The sequence below is a fragment of the Halichoerus grypus genome, chromosome 2, assembly GCF_964656455.1.
Source record: "Halichoerus grypus chromosome 2, mHalGry1.hap1.1, whole genome shotgun sequence".
In the NCBI taxonomy this organism is placed as follows: domain Eukaryota; kingdom Metazoa; phylum Chordata; class Mammalia; order Carnivora; family Phocidae; genus Halichoerus; species Halichoerus grypus.
Genome location: NC_135713.1, coordinates 179782883 through 179804340, shown reverse-complemented (window position 1 = coordinate 179804340; position 21458 = coordinate 179782883). Strand labels below are relative to the sequence as shown.

The following is a 21458-nucleotide window of genomic DNA, read 5'->3' as shown; positions in this document are numbered from 1 at the left end:
TATGCGAGAGGCTGAGAGCAGAGAGTGTCTGAAACAGCCACTCACAGTTCCCTAGGCTCCAAAGCAGTGTTGGAGAATTCCCGATTTCCCTTGAGCTCCAAGGCGGACAGTGACAGATAGCCAGCAGGTGGATCCTGACAGTGTCTGTGTCAAGATGAAGCAGATGGACAGGCAACCACACCGCAGGTAAGCACACCTGAGAATCAGGCGGAGGCGGACATAATGGTGATAGGTGACACCCAGGTATTCAATGCCTCCTCCCACCTCTCCTCCCCACTCAGCACATGACCCTGGGAACTGAGACACAGCCCTAGGAAGTCCCAGGAAGGAGGAGAAGAAAACATGGAATTCACTGAGCCAGCCTGGAATTGGATCGACTAAAGATTCAGTCAGGAGGGGGGGGATGGAGACATGAAGTCAATTTACAGAAAATCACAAAATAGGGATGCATTTCTGATACCCCTGAATCCTCTATAAATGTGTTGTTTATATGTCTGGATCCCTGCTGGATTGTAAATTTCTTGATGGTATGTTCTGTGTCATGCATCCCTGCTTCTCCCAAGCCAGGGTTTGCACATCATAAGCCCACCTGACCGGTTTGTGAACTTGCTCTGAAATGAGCGAGGGTGGAGAGACTATGTTTTCTTGGCACACCTGGGTTGCGTCCTCTCTTCCATCGTTTATCCACTGTTACAACTCAGGAAGCATGTGTGCATTCTCTCATTCACACATTTGTTCATTCTTTCCCAGGGAAAATATTGATGGAGTTCTTGAACTGTAAGGCTCTACAGATGTGAATGGGGAGGGGAAGCAGAGATTTAAAGTGATGTAGTTGCATGCTTTCCTTTGTTTTGTTTTAAATTTTCAAGAGTCCTTGCCTATCACTTCGTTTTGGCTTCACAGCCACAGTAGAGGTGAAGGGAAGCAGATGGTATTAACTTCACTGTTCAGGTGAAGAAAAAGAGAGACAAGTTGAGATCTGACCAAAGCGACACAGAAATCTGTGGTAGAGATGCAGGGGTGGGGGAGGAGAACTTCAGTTCTTCTGATTCTTTGCTTTGTGCTCTTAGGTAAAAAGACATCAGAACGTATGCTTGGGTAGGGCGCCTCAGTTGGTTAAGAGTCCGCCTTAAGCTCAGGTCATGTTCCCAGGGTCCTGGGATTGAGTCCCCAGTCGGGCTCCTTGCTCAGTGGGGAGTCTGCTTCTCCCTCTACCCCTCCCCCCTGCTCGTGATCTCGCACTCTCTCTCTCCAATAAATAAATAAAATCTTAAAAAAAAAAAAGACCATATGTTTGGGTTAAAACGCAGTCAGCCAAATGCTGTATGATCCCACTTACATGAGGTACCTAGAATAGTCAAATTCATAGAGACAGAAAGTATAATTGTGGTTACCAAGGGTTAGGAGTATGGGGAATGGGGAGTTATTGTTTAATGAGTATAGGGTTTTGGTCTTGCAATAGAAAGAAAAGGTTTCTGGTTGCATTAGAACATGAATGTACTTACCACTACTAAACTGTACACTTAAAAATGGTTAAGATGGGGGGCGCCTGGGTGGCTCAGTCGTTAAGCGTCTGCCTTCGGCTCAGGTCATGATCCCAGGGTCCTGGGATCGAGCCCCGCATCGGGCTCCCTGCTCAGCTGGGAAGCCTGCTTCTCCCTCTCCCACTCCCCCTGCTTGTGTTCCCTCTCTCACTGTCTCTCTCTCTGTCAAATAAATCTTAAAAAAAAAAAAAATTAAAAAAAAATGGTTAAGATGGTAAATTTAATGCATGTGTATTTTAGCACAAATTAAAAAAAAACACAGCAGGGGCACCTGGGTGGCTCAGTCCGTTAAGCGGCTGCCTTCGGCTCAGGTCATGATCCTGGGGTCTTGGGATCGAGCCCCACATCCGGCTCCCTGCTCAGCGGAGAGCCTGTTTCTCCCTCTCCATCTGCCTGTCACTCTGCCTACTTGTGCTCTCTCTCTGTCTCTCTCTCTCTCTCTGTCAGATAAATAAATAAAATCTTTAAAAAAAAAACAAACAAAACACAGCAATCTGATATTTAGGAAATAAGAAAATTACAGTCAATATTGGCAGGTCATGCGATAGAGTATGATACAACCATTAGATGTTATATAATTATATATACTATATATACATACAGTATAAGAAATCTTATGATATTTAAATTTTAAAACCATTCAAAACTCATATTTAAAGACATGCAAGCAAATATAAAAATGAAAATAAGTGAAGCGTTAAGATGTGTAGGAGTGTATATGTATAAACTTTGTGATGTTTTATTTATATTATTCTACAATAATATTTGTGAAAGAAATAAAATTGGTACTACTCCTCCCCCCCCCCCAAAAAAAGCGCAGTCAGCCAATGGAAAGAGTTGCCAGTGGCCAGAGCTAGAACAATTTAAGCAACAAAATAAATAGTATTTATACCCAAAGAATAAAATAAATATCCATGAATCTATACTGATATAAATAAATGACTGAATAAATAAATGAGTAGAATAGCCAGATATTACTGAAGAATTCCAGATAATTTATTTTGATATTCTTCTCTAAAGGAGGTAGAACAGAAGTCTCCACTCCATAAATGTGAGCTTCCTTCCTAAGTGACTTCCTTCCTAAGAACATAGTAGGGAGGAAAAAAAGAAGAGTAACCTCTACAGTGAAGAAACGTGACAAGCAGCACCTCGGGCAGGTGATCCAGGTCAACATCAATAGTGATAAGTCACGTTGACTGTATGTACCCTTGGTGTGATGTAATGAGAATGGCACTTTACCTCTGTGATTATTCCTCCCCAGAAGTCTTAACCCCAGTCTAACTATGAGAGAAACATCAGATGAATCCTTGTTGAGGAACATTCTACAAAATACCTGACTAGTACTCCTCAAAACTGTCAAGGAAAGTCTGAGAAATTGTTACAGGCAAGAGGAGCCTAAGGAGACAGGATGACTAAATATAGCTTGGATGGGATCCTGGAACAAATAAATGAAATTAGATAAAAGCTAAGGAAATCTGAGTTAATATAGGCTTTAGTTAATAATAATTTATCCATTTTGGTTGACTAATTGTGACTAGTATATCATCTTAATGTAAGATGTTAATAGAGGAAACTGGGTGTGGGGATATATGGGAACTCTACCATCATCACAACTTTCCTGTAAATCGAAAATTATTCTGAAGTTAAAAGTTAATTAAAAGTGAAGTAAAGTTCTTAAAAATAATACTAATTGTACAGTAAAAAAAAGTGCAATAATTTTTTTGCCAGCATGATAAGGGAAAGGATGGGAGGAAGGTGCTATATAAGATTTTACCCTGCTGTCCCACGAGTCAATAGGGTTTACAGTCAGCTTTGGTGGAAGTAACACACAAAAGGGCTCTCATATTCCTGTCACAAATATGTGGCCCCTCCAGTGTCTGGCTGAGTCTGGACAAACACATTTGCCATGTCCTCATCTCCAGATGAGGCTTTCTAAGGTCAATAAGCCTACGTACGCCTCTTTGGTAATTCCGAATCCAGGGTTAAGTGAGAGATTGGGAGTCAGAGTACTTTTGTCATCTAATTGCCATGCCCCTGACTTGACCTTTCTCAGTCTGTATTTCTTCATAAAATGATGATCCCTGGAGTAGTACAAGGTTAAATGGTATAAGGTATGTGAAAGCTTTCTATGACCTAGAAAGGACGATGAAGTTTTATTCTGGAATGTCCTTGCCTTTTGGGAGACTAGGACTGCCTGTGTCTTTTCTCCTTTTAAACAGTACTCTGGCTTATTCAATCAATTCAGTTCAACAGACATTTGTCAAGTATCATTAATATTTTAGGGACATTAACAGGTGCCTCACCTGGGTAATGGTGTCCCTAGAAATGTAAGAAGATGGAGAAGCTTCAGTTTTTCAGCATCTTCATGGGAAGAGCTATATGTGTCTGGATAGATGAGCTGCCTGGGGTGGGGATCGTAACCCACAAGAGGCGTGCATCAGTTATAACACTCTTGGTTGTTGGGCATTGAAAAACCAAATCAAAATGGTCTGAAGCTATTGGCTTACCTAACTGGAAGGTTCAGAGTCAGGTGGACTTTAGGGTTCAACAATACAGTGGCTTACCCATAGCATCAAGGAGGTAATTTTTTCCTTTTTCTGCTCTGTTATCTACAGTGATGGCTTTATTCTATAACTAGCGCCCCTCGGGGCATGGGATGGCTGCCAGTGGTAGCAAGTGGGGCTCTTAGCTCCCTTGTTCACGAAAAGGTGAGGTGGGGAGGGCACTTACAAAACTACAGCCATGCCCCATGACCTTGACTACCCTATCTTAATCAGCCACGCCTACCTCCAGTCTCTTGCCAGTATCCAACTATGCATTATTTCCTTCCCATCTGAAAATATTATTTTTAATTTTATTTGTATATTTACTCATTTACAGTCAGCACCCTGCCCCCCATCCCCGCCCAGAATATAAGCTCCATTGGGTCATGGATTTCCTCTTGTTCACCACTCATCCCTAAACTACCTCCTAAAGAGAGCGGGTCCCTCCTCGACCTCCAGCAGAGAGGCTGAGTCTGATGCAAGGGGTCTTCCGTCCCTGTCCTCCTTCCTAAGCCCATGCTGATCCCTGCCTGAGTCCTGATTGCTGGGGGGTAGGTGCTACCAATCAGGATTTTACCAGAATAAGAGGATCACAGGTGCCACGTGGAGGAAGGACTTTCTAAACAAAGGCAGCCCAAGTTGGTCTAGTCTGGGTGGAAACATAGGACAGTTGACCAGAGAAGCCGAGGTAAAGATTGGGAAGACAAGACTGATGGGCAAACTGTCTTCAAAGGAAGGAGGAAAACGAGTGGTGGGTAGCACAGTTGGTAGTAAAGTGGGTGAAAAGCAAAATGACGTAAGATGAAGGTTCAGGACCAAGTCTGAACAGAGGCTGGCTATGGCAGAGCTCTGTCATGCAAGCCTTCTGTCTACGTTCCTGAGCACGCGAACCACGCTGTGCATGGCAGGGCTCCGAGAGCTCTGCGAAATAGAAGATCTCCTCACATTTTAAGAGCATTTCATAACTTATAAAACCTATTCCCAGACATTGTCTCAGTTCATGGTCACAGCCATTCTGTGGGGTTAGTTTGATCATTCCTATTTTGCAAGTGAAGAAACCAACCCTCAGCATGACTTTCCAACAACCACGCAGTTCAGGGGAGGGGAAGCCGGATGTGGGTATTCTCCTTCAAGTCCTGAGCTCATCCTACTCCGTGCAGTTGGGGAAGGATGGGTCACAATTCCCTATGATGGAAATGCATCCTTAGGCTCAGGTTTTCCTGTTTTGCATTATATGTCTTTCTGTTTAGAGTTGAATTGCTGTGTACTTCTGTGTAAATATGAAATTTCCCATAATAAAAAGTTAAAAAAAATGATAAGAACAGGATCAAAGTGCTCGGTCAGGCCCTCGCAGGGAAAATCGAGGGACGGTCAGGCCCCAAGGAAGTCAGGTGCTCAAAGGTCTCAGCTTCAGCGCTTTAAGATTTGACTTAAAAAAAAAAAAAAAGATAAAAAGAACATTTGGGAATAAGGAATAAGAAAAATCATGTGTGTGCTCAAGCAGCTAAAAAAAAAAAAAGACACAAAGGAATGAGTTGTTCCCTCTGGGTTTTAGATTCTCTTGCCAGATCCTTTAATTATGCTTCTATTCTTTTTTCCCAAATTTAATTTTCCCCCAGACTTAAATAAAGAGCAGATGATGTTTCGTAGAAGGCTTAGTAAAGTGGCCATTCGGAAGTTATTTTTGCCCGGGTGCATGTTCTGGCTTGATCTCCAATTCACTGTGTGATCTTGGGTTATTATTTAACTCCTAGGAGGTTCACTTTCTCCAAATGTAACAGAGGAATTAGAATATTTGCCACCAAATGGCCTCCCAAGAAAACAGACAAGGAATGCAGGGTGATAGCCGTGAAGGCACCTGGACACTTCCAAAGAGGAATGTCTTAAGCTAGAAGATGTTATTGTTAGAGCATTCTTCAGAATCACCTGGGTGTGTGGGTGGCTACAGTCCACGGTCCTCTGCAGCCTGGGAATTAAAGCTGGAAGGACTTTAGTGATCCTGGCTGGATCCCGGCCAGGATGAGACCTCAGGTCTTTGGAAACTGGTGCTCTTTCTGCTTCCTGGTTGATCTGGGTGGTTTGACTCAGCTTTCACCCTGTAAGGTGTTATCATCTGCTCTGATGCTTCAGAAAACAGTATTGTAAGAAAGAGGCGGGGTCAGTCTTTGATCGCCTGTGCTAATCTCAAAGAGCCCGTAATCTCAAGGAGCATGGGTCATTTTCATTCAGCATTGCAATGAAAAAAAAAAAAAAAAGTTTTACCATCTTAATTTTGTTTTGCTCAAGCTGAACTTTGTTAAGATGTAAGGGAGAGGTGGCCCAGACAGACACTAGGTGGCGGGACGGAGGCTATCTGGAGGTGAGCCTGGCTCAAGGCTCCCTCTCTGCTGTCATTTGTGAAGCTGTCCGTACACATCCGACAGCCTGATCTCCAGGATCTTGTCTTCTCAGCACTGTCAACAAATGCTCCCTTCAATGCCAGTGACCATCAAGTCTTCGTGCAATCATTCATTCATTCACTTATTCAATAAGCATGTTCCAAGTAGCTCCTATGTGTCAAGAAGCTCTTAAGGATCAGCAGTACAGAGATTAGCCCCCTTACCTTGAGGGCTGTGCTGGGGAACAGATGAGCACAATACAGTGTGATTACCAATTGTCACAGTGGAATTCCTTGGGAGAATGTGAAGGAGGGGCCCCTTCTAAGCCCAGCGGAGTCAGGAAAGACTTTCAGGAAGAGGTAACACTTGAATTTGGACTTGCAGTTTAAATAGGGATGCTCAATGTGGATGGAGGAAGGTGAGGGCAGGGAGGGCATCCAGGAAGATGGAACAGCATATGCAGAGGCATGGAGGCATGATAAAGCAGTGGCATATTTGAGGGATGACAGGCCTTCTGATTGGCTGGAGGGTAGCTGGGAGTAGGAAGAGGTGAGTCCACACAGGTAAGTAGGTACCAGATCCAGCACTAAGCTTATCCTGAAAGAGAAGGGGAATTATGTTGGAGAATCAGACAAGATTCTCATTTTAGAAATAGCACTTGGGTAGAAATGTAGAGACTAGATGAGAGGTGTGTGAGGTCGAAGGAGTGGGGTGGATGGCAGAAGACTTGCTGGGAGCAATCATAGTGAACAGAATGGATAAGGGCTTCAACTCCGGTGGTGCCTGTGGAGGAGGTGCAGAGCTCGGAGTATGAGATTTGCGAACTGGCGGAACGCAGGGGATACGTGTGGGGGAGGGAGAGGTCCAGAAGGACTCCCAGGTTTCTGGCTTAGGTGATTGTGTAGACGATCATACTGTTGGCTTACACCGGAAATACAGAAGGCACGTCGGGTTTGGGAGAAGAGATGACTTATTTAGCTTTGAAAATACTGACTTTGAGGTGTGTATGGGACATCCATGTGAAAACAGCCAATGGGCGAATGGGTTTAAGGGTTTGGGAGACAGGAGAGTGTGGGGCTAAAGACCCTCACCATGCATGTGGGTGAGGTCATTGAGGGTTAGAGGGCTGAGGAGGACCCTGGGGAACCAATATTTAAGGGCCAGTAGAGGGGGAGGAGCCAGGAAAAAAGACTCAGAGAGGCCAGAAATGGAGGGGAGGTGGGGCCCGAATGCAGCAATGTCTGGGAGGCCAGGGCTGGGGAGATAGAAGGAGAGAGTAGACAGTACCATCAAGTTCCTCAGAGAGGATAAGAAGGATACAGGCCCCAAAACAAGGCAAGGGAAGACAGGGTTGGTAGGGCAAGCCCCAGGCAGCAGATGGGCTTGAGCAAGAATCTCAGATGGGAATAGGGCCACCATTCACACAGGGTGAAAGGAGCTGAGTAGGGGAGCAATCCGCCTGCACCCCTTTGCCCTAATTCTAGCCAAGGGCTCTTTCACAATCTTCAGAGCACCTCTGATGAAGAATGACTGAGAATGTTATTCAGCACCAACTGTAGGGTCCTGTGTTAGGTACTTTTTGCAAATAATCTCACCTGAGCCCTTCAAGGCTGAGAGCACAATCCTCCCTTTCAAAATGAGGAAATCAAGGCTCAGCACAGCCAAATCACTTGCTCCTCTCTTCCCTCTCCACTAGTTGTCAGGTCACAACCGCCAAAACACATCAGTGAAGAACCATACCGGGGCTTGGTATCTGTGGAGAGCCAGTCTTTTATGTGGAGAGCTCACTGGCTCGAGCTCCTAAATCTGATGAGTGAAGAAGAGAAACTTGAGCCAGATGTAGGGTGCCTCCTGCCAGTGATGTTCCACATGAACGAGTTAAACCAATGGGCCGGAGAGAGAAGACACTGCACAAAGGAACTTTCTCTTAAAGGTTACTCAGTAAAGGCCAGCCAGGGAGAGGTTAGGGGAAGAGGAAGGGTGGGCAGCTACCTTCAGCTCCCTCCCAGGTACGGAGTAGCAAATCTCCCCTCCAAAACAGTTGGACAATTTAAGGCTGCTTGGGAATACACTGGCCCACTTTTTAAGATTGGTGCTCTTTTTTTTTTTTTTTTTTTTTGAGAGTGAGAAAGAGAGAGAGAGTTCCGCATGTATACAAGCAGGGGGAGGGGCAGAGGGAGAGGGAGAGAGAGAATCTTAAGCAGGCTCCACACTCAGCATGGAGCCTGGTGCAGGGCTCCATCTCACCACCCTGAGATCATGACCTGAGCTGAAATCAAGAGTCGGACGCTTAACTGACTGAGTCACCCAGGCGCCCCAAGATTGGTGCTCATTTTTAAATTCACATTTATATAGTGTTTCACTAACCTCTGAAGTTAGTCTTATTACATCATCTGCATTTTCTTTTTAATCATCTGCATTTTACAGATAAATAAACAGACTCAAGTCAAGCTGCCCATGTCCTTTCTAATACTTTCCTCATTATTCAAAATCCAGACGCTGGGATCTTTCTAACACCTAGCAATGGATGATTCCAAAAGAAATTCCACCACTAATAACAACCCCACACGTGTGCCTGTGGACCATACAGTGGCTTTCAAGGCCCCATGTACCCACTTCTCAGTACCCCTGGTAAAGAAAATGTTATCCATGACACTTGTTAAAGATGGGAAGGCAGACTTTATTCAGGGGGTGGCTACTGCAATGGGGTTTTGGAGTAGGGGGAGATTCAATTCCACTCTGAGTATAACCAGGACAAGTGGGGATTCATAGCCAAGGAGTGGGTAGGAAATTATTGTTTCCTCAATAATTTCAATAAGGCTGGGGAGAGTCTTACTGAAGGCAAAAGCCAAGGTTATAAGACATCAATGGTGGGGAATGAAGAACTTCATTTGCTACTGAGAGTGGAGGAGTTTTCCCTAAACTGACCCAGCAGGATACTTGCTAAACTTGAACTTAACAGGTCAAGGACAGACCCGAAGTCAGGGACTAGTCAGAAGATTCAAGGAGGCTGACTCAAGTTTGGTGGAAGGAGAGAGAGTCTTGTTACCCCCTTGGCCTCATAGCCAAGACTGTTCTCTACTCACTCAAAATACTCAAGTCAGGGGCCTCGCATGCCTCTGCAGGAATGCCTTTGCCAGCAGGTGTCTTTGTGGCCTGGGGCCTTACCCTCTCAAGTCTTCACACAACCTCTCCCTGCTCAATGCGGCCTTCCCCAAGTGCACAAGTACACATCCACACGCCCGCCCCATTCTCCCTGCTGATTATTCTCCGTACCACTTATTAAAGCATACTATATGTTTTACTTATACATTTTACTTATAGTCTGTCCCCCCCCCAAGAATGTCAGTCCCATGAGGCAGGGACTTGTGTCTGTTTTGTTCACTGTTGTATCCCCAACAAGTGGACCAGCATCTGGCACATAGAACGGGCTCATTCTTTGTTGAATAAATTGGATGCCCAGGTCTCCACAAATACCCTCAGATCTTGATTACATATGTCAACAGGAAAGGATCATAATCCCCAATGAGGGATGATCTGTCCAACCAATTCATAATGTACCTCACCATGCGTTATTTCAATGTTAATACAGTAACACAGGGATTAGCTCAGATGAACCATGAAATATTTGCCTTCCATAAGAATTCTATGGTGTTATGTGGTGTGGTGTCCCAGAAATATTGGGACAAGGAATATTGGGACATCTAGGCTGCAGGGTTTGCTGCAGAAAAATTCACATGCATACAAGATCTTACACACATACACACACACACACACACACACACACACACACACACACACGGGACCCTCAGTCCACACTGAATAGATATTATCACCCCGCACTCCCACACATCCCATGCAGCATTTCCCTAGGGCACCTCATGCTGCTCCTGAGCCTACTCTGCCTCCCCCCCCCGCCACGTGCCCCCGCTACCTGCTCCTTCCTATGCCTGGAATGTTGTCTTTCCCCTACCCTGTGTCCACCCACTGCCCCCTCACTTCTACCCTCTCTGTGATTCCTCACTCACCCTTCAAGTCTCAGCTGAAATACTGCCTCTGTAGGGAGGACTCTGACCCCCGTGGGGAGAGTTAATTACTTCCTCCTCCAATAATAGCATCCAATACAAACATGGTGATTATGTTGCATTATAATTGTTAATTTGTTTCCAGTCTGTCCTCCCCAGGAGATTGGGGAGCCTGGGAGGGCAGAGACTTACTCAGTACCATATCCCCGACCACTGACACATGTATTGACACACGGCAGGATTGTGGTGAATGACGGGGCGGAGGAGGCACGACAGACGTCCCAGATACTGTAAACAAAGGAAAACCTCTTGGCCCAAACAGAAGTTTCTCCTTCATCGCTTCCTGCCCGGGAGGCTAGGTAACACCTGCTTCGAAGGAACCTGATGGGTTTGAACAAATGCGCTGCTGAATAGAGCGTTGTCCTTCAGGCGGAGCTTAGCACAGGGCACCTTTAAGTGATGAGTTTCTTCAGTGTTCTCCAAGGCAAGAGCTGCATCGGGCAGGGAACTCGAACGCAGGCCAGCAGACTTGTGCACAAAGTTAGGGACGTCTGGTGAAAGGCTGGTTATTTAGGTCCACACATACTTACTCCTTGTCTGCACATACTTTGCACTGGAGCTCCCCAGGCACGGGCATCTGGACAGTGCCAGAAACCAGGTCAGCAAAGACATATCCAGCCTCGAATCCAGATGAGGGGAGGAAGGGCAGAGAATCATAGCAACAGGCAGGGGTTTTTGTTTTGTTTTTGTTGTTGTTGTTGTTTTGGTTTGGTTTGTTTGGTTTTTCATTACAGCATCATCCCCAATGTCTAGACCAGTCCATGGCACATACCTGATACCCAAAAAATATCTGTTAAATGAATGTATGACTAGGGGACTCTACAATATCACTGGGTAAGACATGAGATGGAGAAGACATGACAGCACTGCAGTTAGAAATAATTCTCTCATAAGCCACTAAGGGTTGGTCTAGTGGGTGAGTCTCCCAAGAGGCACACTCACATAACAGCAGATGGTGACCAAACTGCTGTCCAAAGAGTGCGGGTCCAATTAACTCAAGGCCTTTGGTCTAAGTGGAATATGCATGTTCCCATCTGGGCACCAAAGGACAACTGCCCAGCTTCTTCCTTTTCCACCATTTTCCATGCAGTATTCAGCCTCTGTCTCAGGAAATTCTGTGAATATTTAAAGAACATTTGCTGCGAAGGGCACAAAATCATTAGAAAGCCTGTGGTGACCACATCTAGTATAGCCTTGGCCAGAGGTTGATCCGGGGCCATTTTTAACGGTTAAAAGATGCACAAGATTTTTTTTTTTGAGTGCTACTACACTGTTCCTTCAGGTTGTTTTTGCATGAAAAATCTCTGCAGGTGGGCTATAACCATAATTTTAAAAGCTTGGCCATATGGGAAGGAAGCTAACATTTATCTGGTGCCAATCATATGCCAGAATGCAATAAACTAGACACTTTTGGTTTGTTATTCAATCCTCATGACTGCACTATGAGGGAAGTGCTATACCCCTTTTGCAGATAGGAATTGAGGCTCAGAGGTAACCCGTAACTTGCCTAAGCTCACCCAATCTGTCATAGGCTGGCTGATGATTCCACGCCAACTCAACACACAGCTCACAGATGGGCTTCAGAAAACACTTGTGATTTTAACAGAAGCAAATCCTCTTGATCAATACATTTTCCTGACTTTTTCAGTAACGGACACATTTGATTGGGCGTACCAAGTTTGGCCTGGCACAGAATGACAAGAAGACCTGTGACCGCTCCGAGGAGATGAGGTAAGCCTCCAAAGCATATTTTCCCAAGGCCCCAGTAAGCCTGGTCAGTCTATTTCGGCTTAAGCCTTCTGACTGCAGTGAAAGTCTGAGTGTTAATGAGCTGTGTAGGAGAAGGAGAGTGTTCTGTTGTGTTGAACAGGCCCCTGATGAGAATAGCTTAACTCCCCTTGCGAAGTGGTTGGAGTACACAGTGGCACTGTTTCTGGGAAAAATAACATCACCAATCCATCACAGGGATGTAGGTGGGAATGGCACAGAACGTAAGAACATGTTGGCACTATCAGTTTAAAATAGCAGAAGCAGCAGAAAAACATGAACACAGTCATTCTAACCTTGTTAAACTAAAAACATTCCTTGGGCCCTCTTGGGAAACTTTATTTTGCTTCACAAGGAGGGAGGGGAACCAGCTTCTTCGTGGTCAGTTTCATCTGGAGATACTCCTATTCTACTCTTCCTCTAACTGCCATAGGAGAAGAGTAGACACAACCCAAAGACACCCACTCAAAATGCGGAGGTTTGGAGTACAAGTTTATTTTTAAGAGGTCTTCCTTTGGGTAGACCCATCAATAAACCTTTAATCAGGAACTGCACTCCTGAGAATGAAAACAGACCCCAGGCTTCCTGGGTTCGATCCAGTTCTGCCACTTACCTTGGACAAGGAAACTCATTCATCTGTGTTTTCTCATCTGTAAAATGGGGATAATAAAATTATCTACCCATAAGGATTTTTGTAAAGGTCTAATGAGATAATCCGTACAAACCAGCACAGTCCCCAATACATGGGAAGCCCTCCATTGTTTATTATCATTACCTTACGGACCCAATCATAAATATGGACAAAGCTATGCACTGGTATCGCAACCGAAAAATCCAAAACTAAGTGAACGATTAAGCAAAATAGGCTGCATATCTCCAGTCCAGAAAAAAAGGTGGAACCCCTGAAAATTCTGGCTATGAAAACTATGTAATAATATTTTGTAAATGTTTATAAAATAAGTGGGGGAAAAAAGCAGTATACAAAATCACATATATGGCATATTTACAGGAAATACATGAAAATGTATTAGGATGAATGAACTCTGGGTGATTTAAAATTTTTCTGTGCTCTATTTTCCCAAGTGTTTTATATATTTTCAGAGTAAAGCTATACAAAATAGTATTTAAACCTTATGTTAAAGTTGCCGCTTTTTGAGTGTAATCTACACTAAGGCTCAAGGGTTGCAGAACTGAGTGTTATTTTTTTTAATTTACTAATATGTTCAGAAAAAGAGGACCCGAGGGAAGTAAGGTAGGTAATTTTCCAGGCTTATAAATCATTGATAGTTGGTTCTCTGGAAGCTTCAATAAATAAGGCTGGTGTTTTCCCTTATTTAGGATACACTATCTACGATTTCCATGACAATTACTCATCAACTTCCCTGTGGTTGCCATGAACGTTCTAGCTGACCCTCGGTCAGGGAAGCCAGGAAGGCCAAGGAAGCTAGAAGTAGGCTCCCGGCAGGCAGTTAGAGCCTGCTACAGTATTCATGACAGACAAGAGGTGCTCGGTCCAGACCACTTCGTTGTCAGTCTCTCTCCTCCAACCCGCCCTCTTCCCTCTCGTACGGTGAGCCCGCTGCTCTGCCACAGGCTGAGGACAGAGGTGGAGGAGACTCACTCCTGCCTTGAAGGAGGTCAGCCCTGGGAGCAGAGTAGCAAACTCAATCCCAACGCAGTGTGACAGGGGCCATCCTATCAGTGCCATACAGTCAAAGGGGAGGGCCGCTGATGGCGGTTGGGAATGAGGAAATGTTGGCCAGGGTAGGAGAAAGGCTGCGGAAGGGCATCCCAGGCTGAGGAACAGCAGCTGCAAAAGCACCAGGAGGGCACAGTGTTGGGGGGGAGGTTGTGAAACTCACTGTGGGGCTTTAGTCTGGGAGGGAGGATGAGAGTTGGCACATGAAGACACCGGGGGGCTGGCCTGAGTCGCAGAGGCTAAGAGTCAGTGGACGTTTTAAAGCAGGGGAGAGCCATGCTTGACTCTACTTTGGGATGATAATGCTGGTTGCAGTGTGGTGGCCGCGCTCGTGCCGGGGGTGTACCCGGGGCAGGGGTACAGCGGAGGTGGCTACAGCAGTCTGAGGGCTGCTCGCGAGGGCTTGGCAGGGCCTTGCAGGGGGAAGGGGGTGGTGAGCAAGCAGATCAGGAAGTTGTGATTGAGGCAGAGGGGACAGCTCTGGCTGACTGCTTGGATCTGAGTGTGACACAAATCAAGGATGGATGGGAGGCTCTGGCCATGGCCTGAACTGAGACAGGGAACTTCAGAGAAATGAGCTGGGTGGTGGGGGAAGAAGAGAAGATAATGAACTCAATCTGGGACAGGCTGAGTGAAATGTGCCAAGGGGCATCTGGGCAGTTGATGAGAGGTCTGGTCTTTAGAAGATAGTTTTAGGCTGAAGATATTGATCAGGAAGGTGAGAGCACAGGAGTGGGCGGATGCTCTAGAAATAGATGAGGTTACCCTGGTGGACTAGAGGACAGAATTATAGGGAATAATAATGCTTTAAGACACTCGGTCTTCAAAATTAGGTTTGATGGAGGGTTGCCTGAGGGTTTACTGAGGCTCTAAATGCCGTCCATGCTAAATGAATTTTCAGTTCAAGTTTGATTGGTTTGTTATTGCTGACTTTGAAAATGCAGTTGTGTATATGGAGACCTGCTCTCCTGTCCCAGCTCCCTGACTCTGGAGGAAGGAGTCAGATCTCTCCGACTCTGCTTCCTGTTCTGTAGAAAGGGGGAGAAAGGCATCGAACATTCACTTCGTTTGCAATATGATGTGTGTCTGGCTGCTAATAGAAAATTGTGTAACCTCAGTCCTACGGTATAGTCTATAAACTAAATCAAAAGGATTCTCTTGGTAAAGATACATCATTTATAAAATTTACAATCTTTAGGCCCCAACTAGCATATTTTAAACTGAAAACGTGTGCTGATTTTAATGTCTGAGCTGGCTGTGGCATTTCAATTATTTAAAAGTGGACTAGAAAGTTCTAGATGACAGGGCGCATTTGTTTCTCTTTCTGTCCTGACTTTCCAAAAAAAAAAAAGGCTAGTATACAAATTACAATGCTAGATGAGCTCAAGCTCTCAGACATGCATTATCATCTTCACAGTCATCTAATTTAGAGACAGTGGAACAAATCCAAGTAACAATTTTATTCTAGTCTACAGCACAATTTTTTACATACATTTTAGTGGTTTCGACAGTGTTACTTTTGAGCAGACTTTAAATGAATCCACAAAAGTTAATATATTAAAAACAGAATATACACAAAACAACAGGCATCAGGATGTTCAGAATCATGCAGATAGGGGTGCTCTGGTTGGTGTGATCACTGGGCACCTTGCCTATTTAAGAATTTACCAGCAAATACCAGTTCTTCTGTTCTTTATACCCATGTAATTCACCCAAATCAGGGAGTTCTAAATATGCACACCCAAAATAAACCCTCTTTCAAAGCCACAACGGTACAAAATTTCAATGAATAAGCCTAAATGTGTCGTCAAGCCAACTATTCCACTGATCAAACCCAAATCTAGCAGTCGGTATCAGCAGGGATCTAAAGGCAAGGTTATTTCATTTATTAAAACACCAATAGGAGATTAATAAACAAAACAACTAATGTTAATCTTAATATAAGACACTGAAGGAAAACCAAAAATAATATATTAAATACCACTCCACTGAGCCAGGATACAACCCATGAACTACAGATACATGTTTCTATCTGCCAAACAACGCTTTAAATATTCTTCTACGGAAAAGAAAAAACTCTATCAGGAGGTACAGGGGAAAGATAGGAATGTGAATTTGTGCATCTAATTCCACAATTGAAAATGAGTATCAAACTGATAATATTAAGCTAAGTGACAATGACTTAACCGAGGGGCATCAGACAGGCAATACTGTTCACTGTAATTCATAACACTCTTCAGGAGTCTTCAGTGGATGACCACTCCAACAACACCATCACAATACAGATGTGAATACTCATCCACTGTTGAAAGAGATCCTGAAGAAAACATGGCAAAGGCATAGAGAAAAAGTTGCATCTTTTGAAAAAGTTAATGATATCAAAATACTTTTCCATCACTGGTAAACCAAACTAGGTCAAGTATATGGCCCAAAGCAGCATGGAGTTGAGTCAGAGGTTGGCAGAAAAGTTTGGAAAACCGCAATTTTTAAAAATTGGCAATTTCTCTATGCTTAAGAAAACTATCAGAAGAGGTATAATGTTTGTTCGTTTATGGAATGTTGACAGCTTGCTGCAAAATTCACGTGAATGAGGAACCGCAGAGATGCGCTTCAATGAAGTTGTCTTTAAAAATTTACAAAAAATGAAAATTTCTATTTAAAAAATAACCATGTTATGCCAAGATGAAACATGGTAAAAGTAGTGTAAGTTCTGTCCATGATTCTTCACACAGTTAATGGGAAAGTGATAGAAACAATTTTCTCTTAAAAAGGAAGCTTTGTTGTTGCACTGACTTACAATCTGACCTAGTAATTTAGAAAAATCATGTAGTAAAATCTGTAAAATTAAAATACAAAATTCTGTTTTGTAAACATCAGTTGGCCAAGTCTATCCGGAGTCCTTCATGATAGTGGAATGGAATGAATAATTAATTCACTACCTTATTTACCTGCTGTGAAGGGGAACATTCCAGAACACAGCTTTTATACTTTCACAGTAATTATATTCAAAAGATATAAAGAAAGTCAGTGCAGTTGTCTTTTTTTTTTTTTCCTCTGTGCAATTTTCAGCTCTTACCCCACTCCCAAGTGCCATAATTGAAATAATACTGGTTTCGAGACCTAGTACAGATTGGTCATAAATGCCGCATAAAGTCTGTAGGACTTCGATAAAGGTATTTCCAAATGGCATAGTAATGCACTGCAGCTGCCGTGGCCACAAACAGGTGCCAGATGGCATGGGCAAAGGGAATGATGCCATCACTCTTGAAGAACACAACTCCCAGGCAATAAATTAAGCCCCCACAGGCAAGTTCATGAAGTCCATCAGTGTTATTCTGTCAACAGAGGAAAAAAAGAAAGAGGTTGTGATGTTACTCTCGATGTGACAAACTAAAGAGATCATTGCAACTCCCCCGAAGCCTGCTGATCTTCTAGACAATGAAGGAGCCGCACAGACAGCATCCTGCTCTGTAAACATGAACTAAACTGAAAAGTCTCTCATCCGTCAGGCTGGATTACCCTTGGGGGTTGGCGGTCTTGACCGGCGCGAGCAGTCGGGTTACAGGCCCCACGGTGAAACGCAGCACCCTCCACTCATCTATGGCATGCTGAAGCCGACTGCATCACACCCAGACACGGGAGTTCAGGTTAAGAAAGTACAATCTTTGGCTTTCACCTTCTCCTTTAAGAGCTTTCTTCCATCCTAAGGCGCGCCCACACCACCGCATTTATAATTGACATCTCGGCCTATCCTCCTCCGACTGTTCTACGCTGATTGCGTTTCTGAGACTTCCCCTGCCTGTGTGAGCTAATGGCCTCCTTATGGCTGACACGGGCAAATCACAGCTCCAAGTGACCTCGGAGATCAGACAGCACGTTAGGATAACATACTTCCTGACCTTCTAGATGCTGCCAGGCCTTTAGGTCTGTGCGCCTAGGCGTTTCTGAGCTCAGCAGGAAGTTAAAAGTCACGTGTGCTTTAACACAAAAAGGAGAATTTTTAGGTTGCTCTTGGTTTTCCAAGACCTAGGCCCATCTTCAAAATTAAACTGGGCTGTATGAATGAGGGGAAGAGAACAGAGGCAGGGCTTAGGAGGCTGATGAACAAGTCAGTCCCCCGGATTCCTGAGGACTAGGAATAGAAAGGTCTCAGGTTCTGCAGGGTGATGAAAACCTAAGCCAGACTGTGGCAAGGACTTGGAAGGGGATGCATGTGTGGGTGTCTCAGAGGCCTGGGCACTGACGACTGCACGCTCGTGAGCCGTGGAGCCTTGGACTGTGGCCAGGTCCAGCCGGGAGCATGGGAAAGCTCTTATGCAGCCACCAACTTAAAGCCCCATGCACCTAGACAGTGGCAGCAACGGACAACCACGAGCTAAGAACCAGGCGTGAGGATCTAGGGCCACAGGTGGGGATTAGTCCTTTCTTCAAAGTTCACATAAGTCCCCACGGTTTTTGTAAGATCAAAAGACGGGGAAGGAGCCAACCCAGATCAACTGATAACAGGTTTCTTATTAACCTTTGTAAGATGTAAAGTCAGCCAGACTGACTTTTATCAAAAACAAACAAAAAACCCCCAAATACCACACATTTATTATTACTTTAAGGTTACAAAACAACTGGTATCTATTATTATACAAAATTCTCTGTGTATGTGCATTAGGGACATTTTTCTAGAAGGTCTTCATCAGATTCTCAAAGGGGCATATAATTCCCAAATGGTAAAAAGTCACTCATCTAACGTAATACAACTTCCTTATCTTAGAGATGAAGAGAGTAGAACCAGAGGAATGAAGTAACCTGAACAAAGCCATAGAGCTGGTCACTGCCCAAAAGATACCACTCTTTTTTTCTTTCCACTAAAACAATAAGCAAGAGACCAAGCCACGTATAGAGGTTGGTTCTGATATACATTCTGGTAACAGATAGTTCCTCAAGACACCACTTTTAACTTATCAACTTTCGGGGAACCAGACTATAGTTAATCCTAAAACAAAACCTGTTTTCTTCATTACCTGTGTCATTACGCTTTTATTCTATCCCAGGCACTGTTCGAAGTGTACCCATACGTTTACTCACTTAATCTTCACAACCCTAAATTAGGTACTGTTAGTATCCCAACTTTATAGATGAGAACACTGAACAGAGAGATTACATAATTTGCTCAAGGCCACGTAGTGTTTAAGTGTCAGAATCAGGATTTGAACCAAGGCGGTCTGGTTCCTGAACTTACATTCTTCTTTGGGGGAGGGGGAGGGAAGAGGGGAAATGGGTCATTTTTTTAATTGATGATTACTTTACAGAGTGTAATGCATAAATATTAAGTGAACACCATGGGTCTTGATAAATGCATACATCTATCTAACCCATACCCCAATCAAGAGAGACCACTACCCCAACACCCCCTCCCAATCCTGGACAATCTCTTCCATCAAAGCAACCATTGTTCTTACTGCTGCTATTACCACACACTAAGTCTGCTTTAGAACTTCACATAAATGGAATTATACTGTATGTCTATTTTTGTATCTGGTTTTTTTTTTTTTTTAAAGATTTTATTCATTTGAGAGAGAGAGAGGGAGAGAATGCACAAGCAGGGGGAGAGGCAGAGGGAGAGGGGGGAAGCAGACTCCCCACTGAGTAGGGAGCCTGATGTGGGACTCAATCCCAGGAACCTGGTATCACAACCTGAGCTGAAGGCAGACGCTTAACCATCTGAGCCACCCAGGCGCCCCTGGCTTCTTTTTTTGCTCAATATAATACTTCTGAGATCCCTACATGTCTTAGCTATATCAATCATTCCTTTTTGTTACTTAGCATTCCCTTGATTTATTTAATATAATTTATCAGTTCTTTCCATCTGGGGCTTATGGAGGTCTTTTTGTAGATATGTTTTCATTTCTGTTGGGTAGTACCTGTTGAGTCATAAATTTATGTTTAATTTTATAATAAATGGCTAAATAATTTTCCAAAATAGTTCTGCCATATTATCTACCCCCAAGAATGAGTTGGGGTTCCAGTTATTTCACATCTTTGCCAGAATTTGGTGTTGTCCGTCTTAATTTTAATAATTCTCCAGGGTATATTCTGGTAGCACATTGAGGTTTTAATTTTCATTTCCTGATGACTAATGATGTTGAGGGCTCTTTCAAGGGCCTATTGGATATGTGTGTACCTTTCTTTGTGAAGTGTCTGTTCAAGTGTTTTACCCATTTTTATAGGATTGACTCTTTATTACTCATTTGAAGTATTTTATATAGTCCATATACATGTCCTTTGTCAGATACATACAGAGAAGGCAAGTATTTTCTCCCTCTCTGTAGCATGTCTACGCATTTTCAAGTTCATTGATCTTTTCTTCTGTAGTACCCAATCTGTTGTTAACCCCTTCAAAAAATTTTTGTTATCATACTGTTTTCAGGTCTAGAATTTCCACTCAGTTCCTTTTTTGTAGTTCCATTTCTTTTCTGAGATTCTGCATTTGTTTACTCATTACGTTTTAAAGGCCTTGTATGCTAATTTCAACATCTCTGTCATCTTTGGATCTGTTCCTATTGACTTGTGTTTCCTTAGGTGTGTAGTGTCACATTTTCTTGCTTCTTGCTTATCTAGTAATATTTGTTTGGATAAATGGATGCCAAGCTGTGAGAGTATAGATTTTGTTGTCTTCCTTTCAATAATGTTGAGTTTTGTTCTGGTAGGCAGTTTATGTACAGAGGATCAATTTTATCCTTTCCCGGTTTGTTTCTGGGCTTTGTTATGGCAGTTCCAGGGTAGTCCTCACTCGAGAGCTGGAGTAGTTCTCCTAAGTGTGGAGGTCGACTTGCTAGGTTCAGTTGAACACCTGAGTTGCTCAGCATGGTGTCTCCACTGTGGCTGGTTGGCCTCTGATATCTTCCAGCACCAGGCACCTCTGGACTTTCCATTATCCCACAGCTGTCCCACAGCCACTCTTGGCCAGGGCATGCAGAGACTTGCCCTGCACAGATGCAGTGTGGTATTTGGGCAAGGACTCAGGGAAACCCCTTTGTAGATTTCTGGAGACACTTCTCTGTGAAGCTCCCTCTTCTCCAGAATCCTCCCCCAAAACTGCAGCAGGCTCAGTAGCTAAAATACTGATTTCTGTTTCCTCCACCCTGACTGCTGCTCTCTGGCTCCACTTTATTTTGTCGCAGTTTGGAAAGCGTCCCCAGCGAGAAAACTGGGGCAAATTTGAAGCTCATCTTTTGGTTTCTATTCCCTCAAGGGACACAGTCCTGTGTCTGTGGTCCAATGCCAAGAAACAGTTGTTTCCAATACTTTGCCAGTTTTTTATCATTCTTTATGGCAGAAGAATAAGTCTCTGATAGCCCAATATCCCAACCAGAATCAAAGCTTTGAGTGTCCAAGTCACACTGTTAGTTCAGATGGCTTATGAGGTTCTTTTTGATCTGGTCTCTGTC

At 43.9% G+C, this 21458-nt stretch overlaps 1 protein-coding gene across 5 annotated transcripts in view; it reads right to left on the bottom strand.

Annotated features, from left to right (window-relative positions):
• The window catches only part of MMD (monocyte to macrophage differentiation associated), a 73368-nt gene that overhangs the window by 30211 nt on the left and 21699 nt on the right, over positions 1–21458 (bottom strand). Inside the window, exons 7-8 of one of the 5 annotated variants that reach the window (XR_013444761.1) lie at positions 12931–12967; positions 11081–11322 (exon numbers count right to left, since the gene is read on the bottom strand). The exons of 2 other annotated variants lie outside the window; for them this stretch is intronic. Coding sequence is in view for 2 of the 3 variants with exons in the window: in XM_036120531.2 (XP_035976424.1) it covers positions 17151–17351 (201 nt within the window). In the remaining variant the exon portion in view is untranslated. Of the gene's footprint in view, positions 1–11080; positions 11341–12930; positions 12968–15456; positions 17352–21458 lie in introns of those variants that run through there. 2 more of the 5 variants (XM_078065045.1, XM_036120531.2) reach the window with 2 other exon arrangements.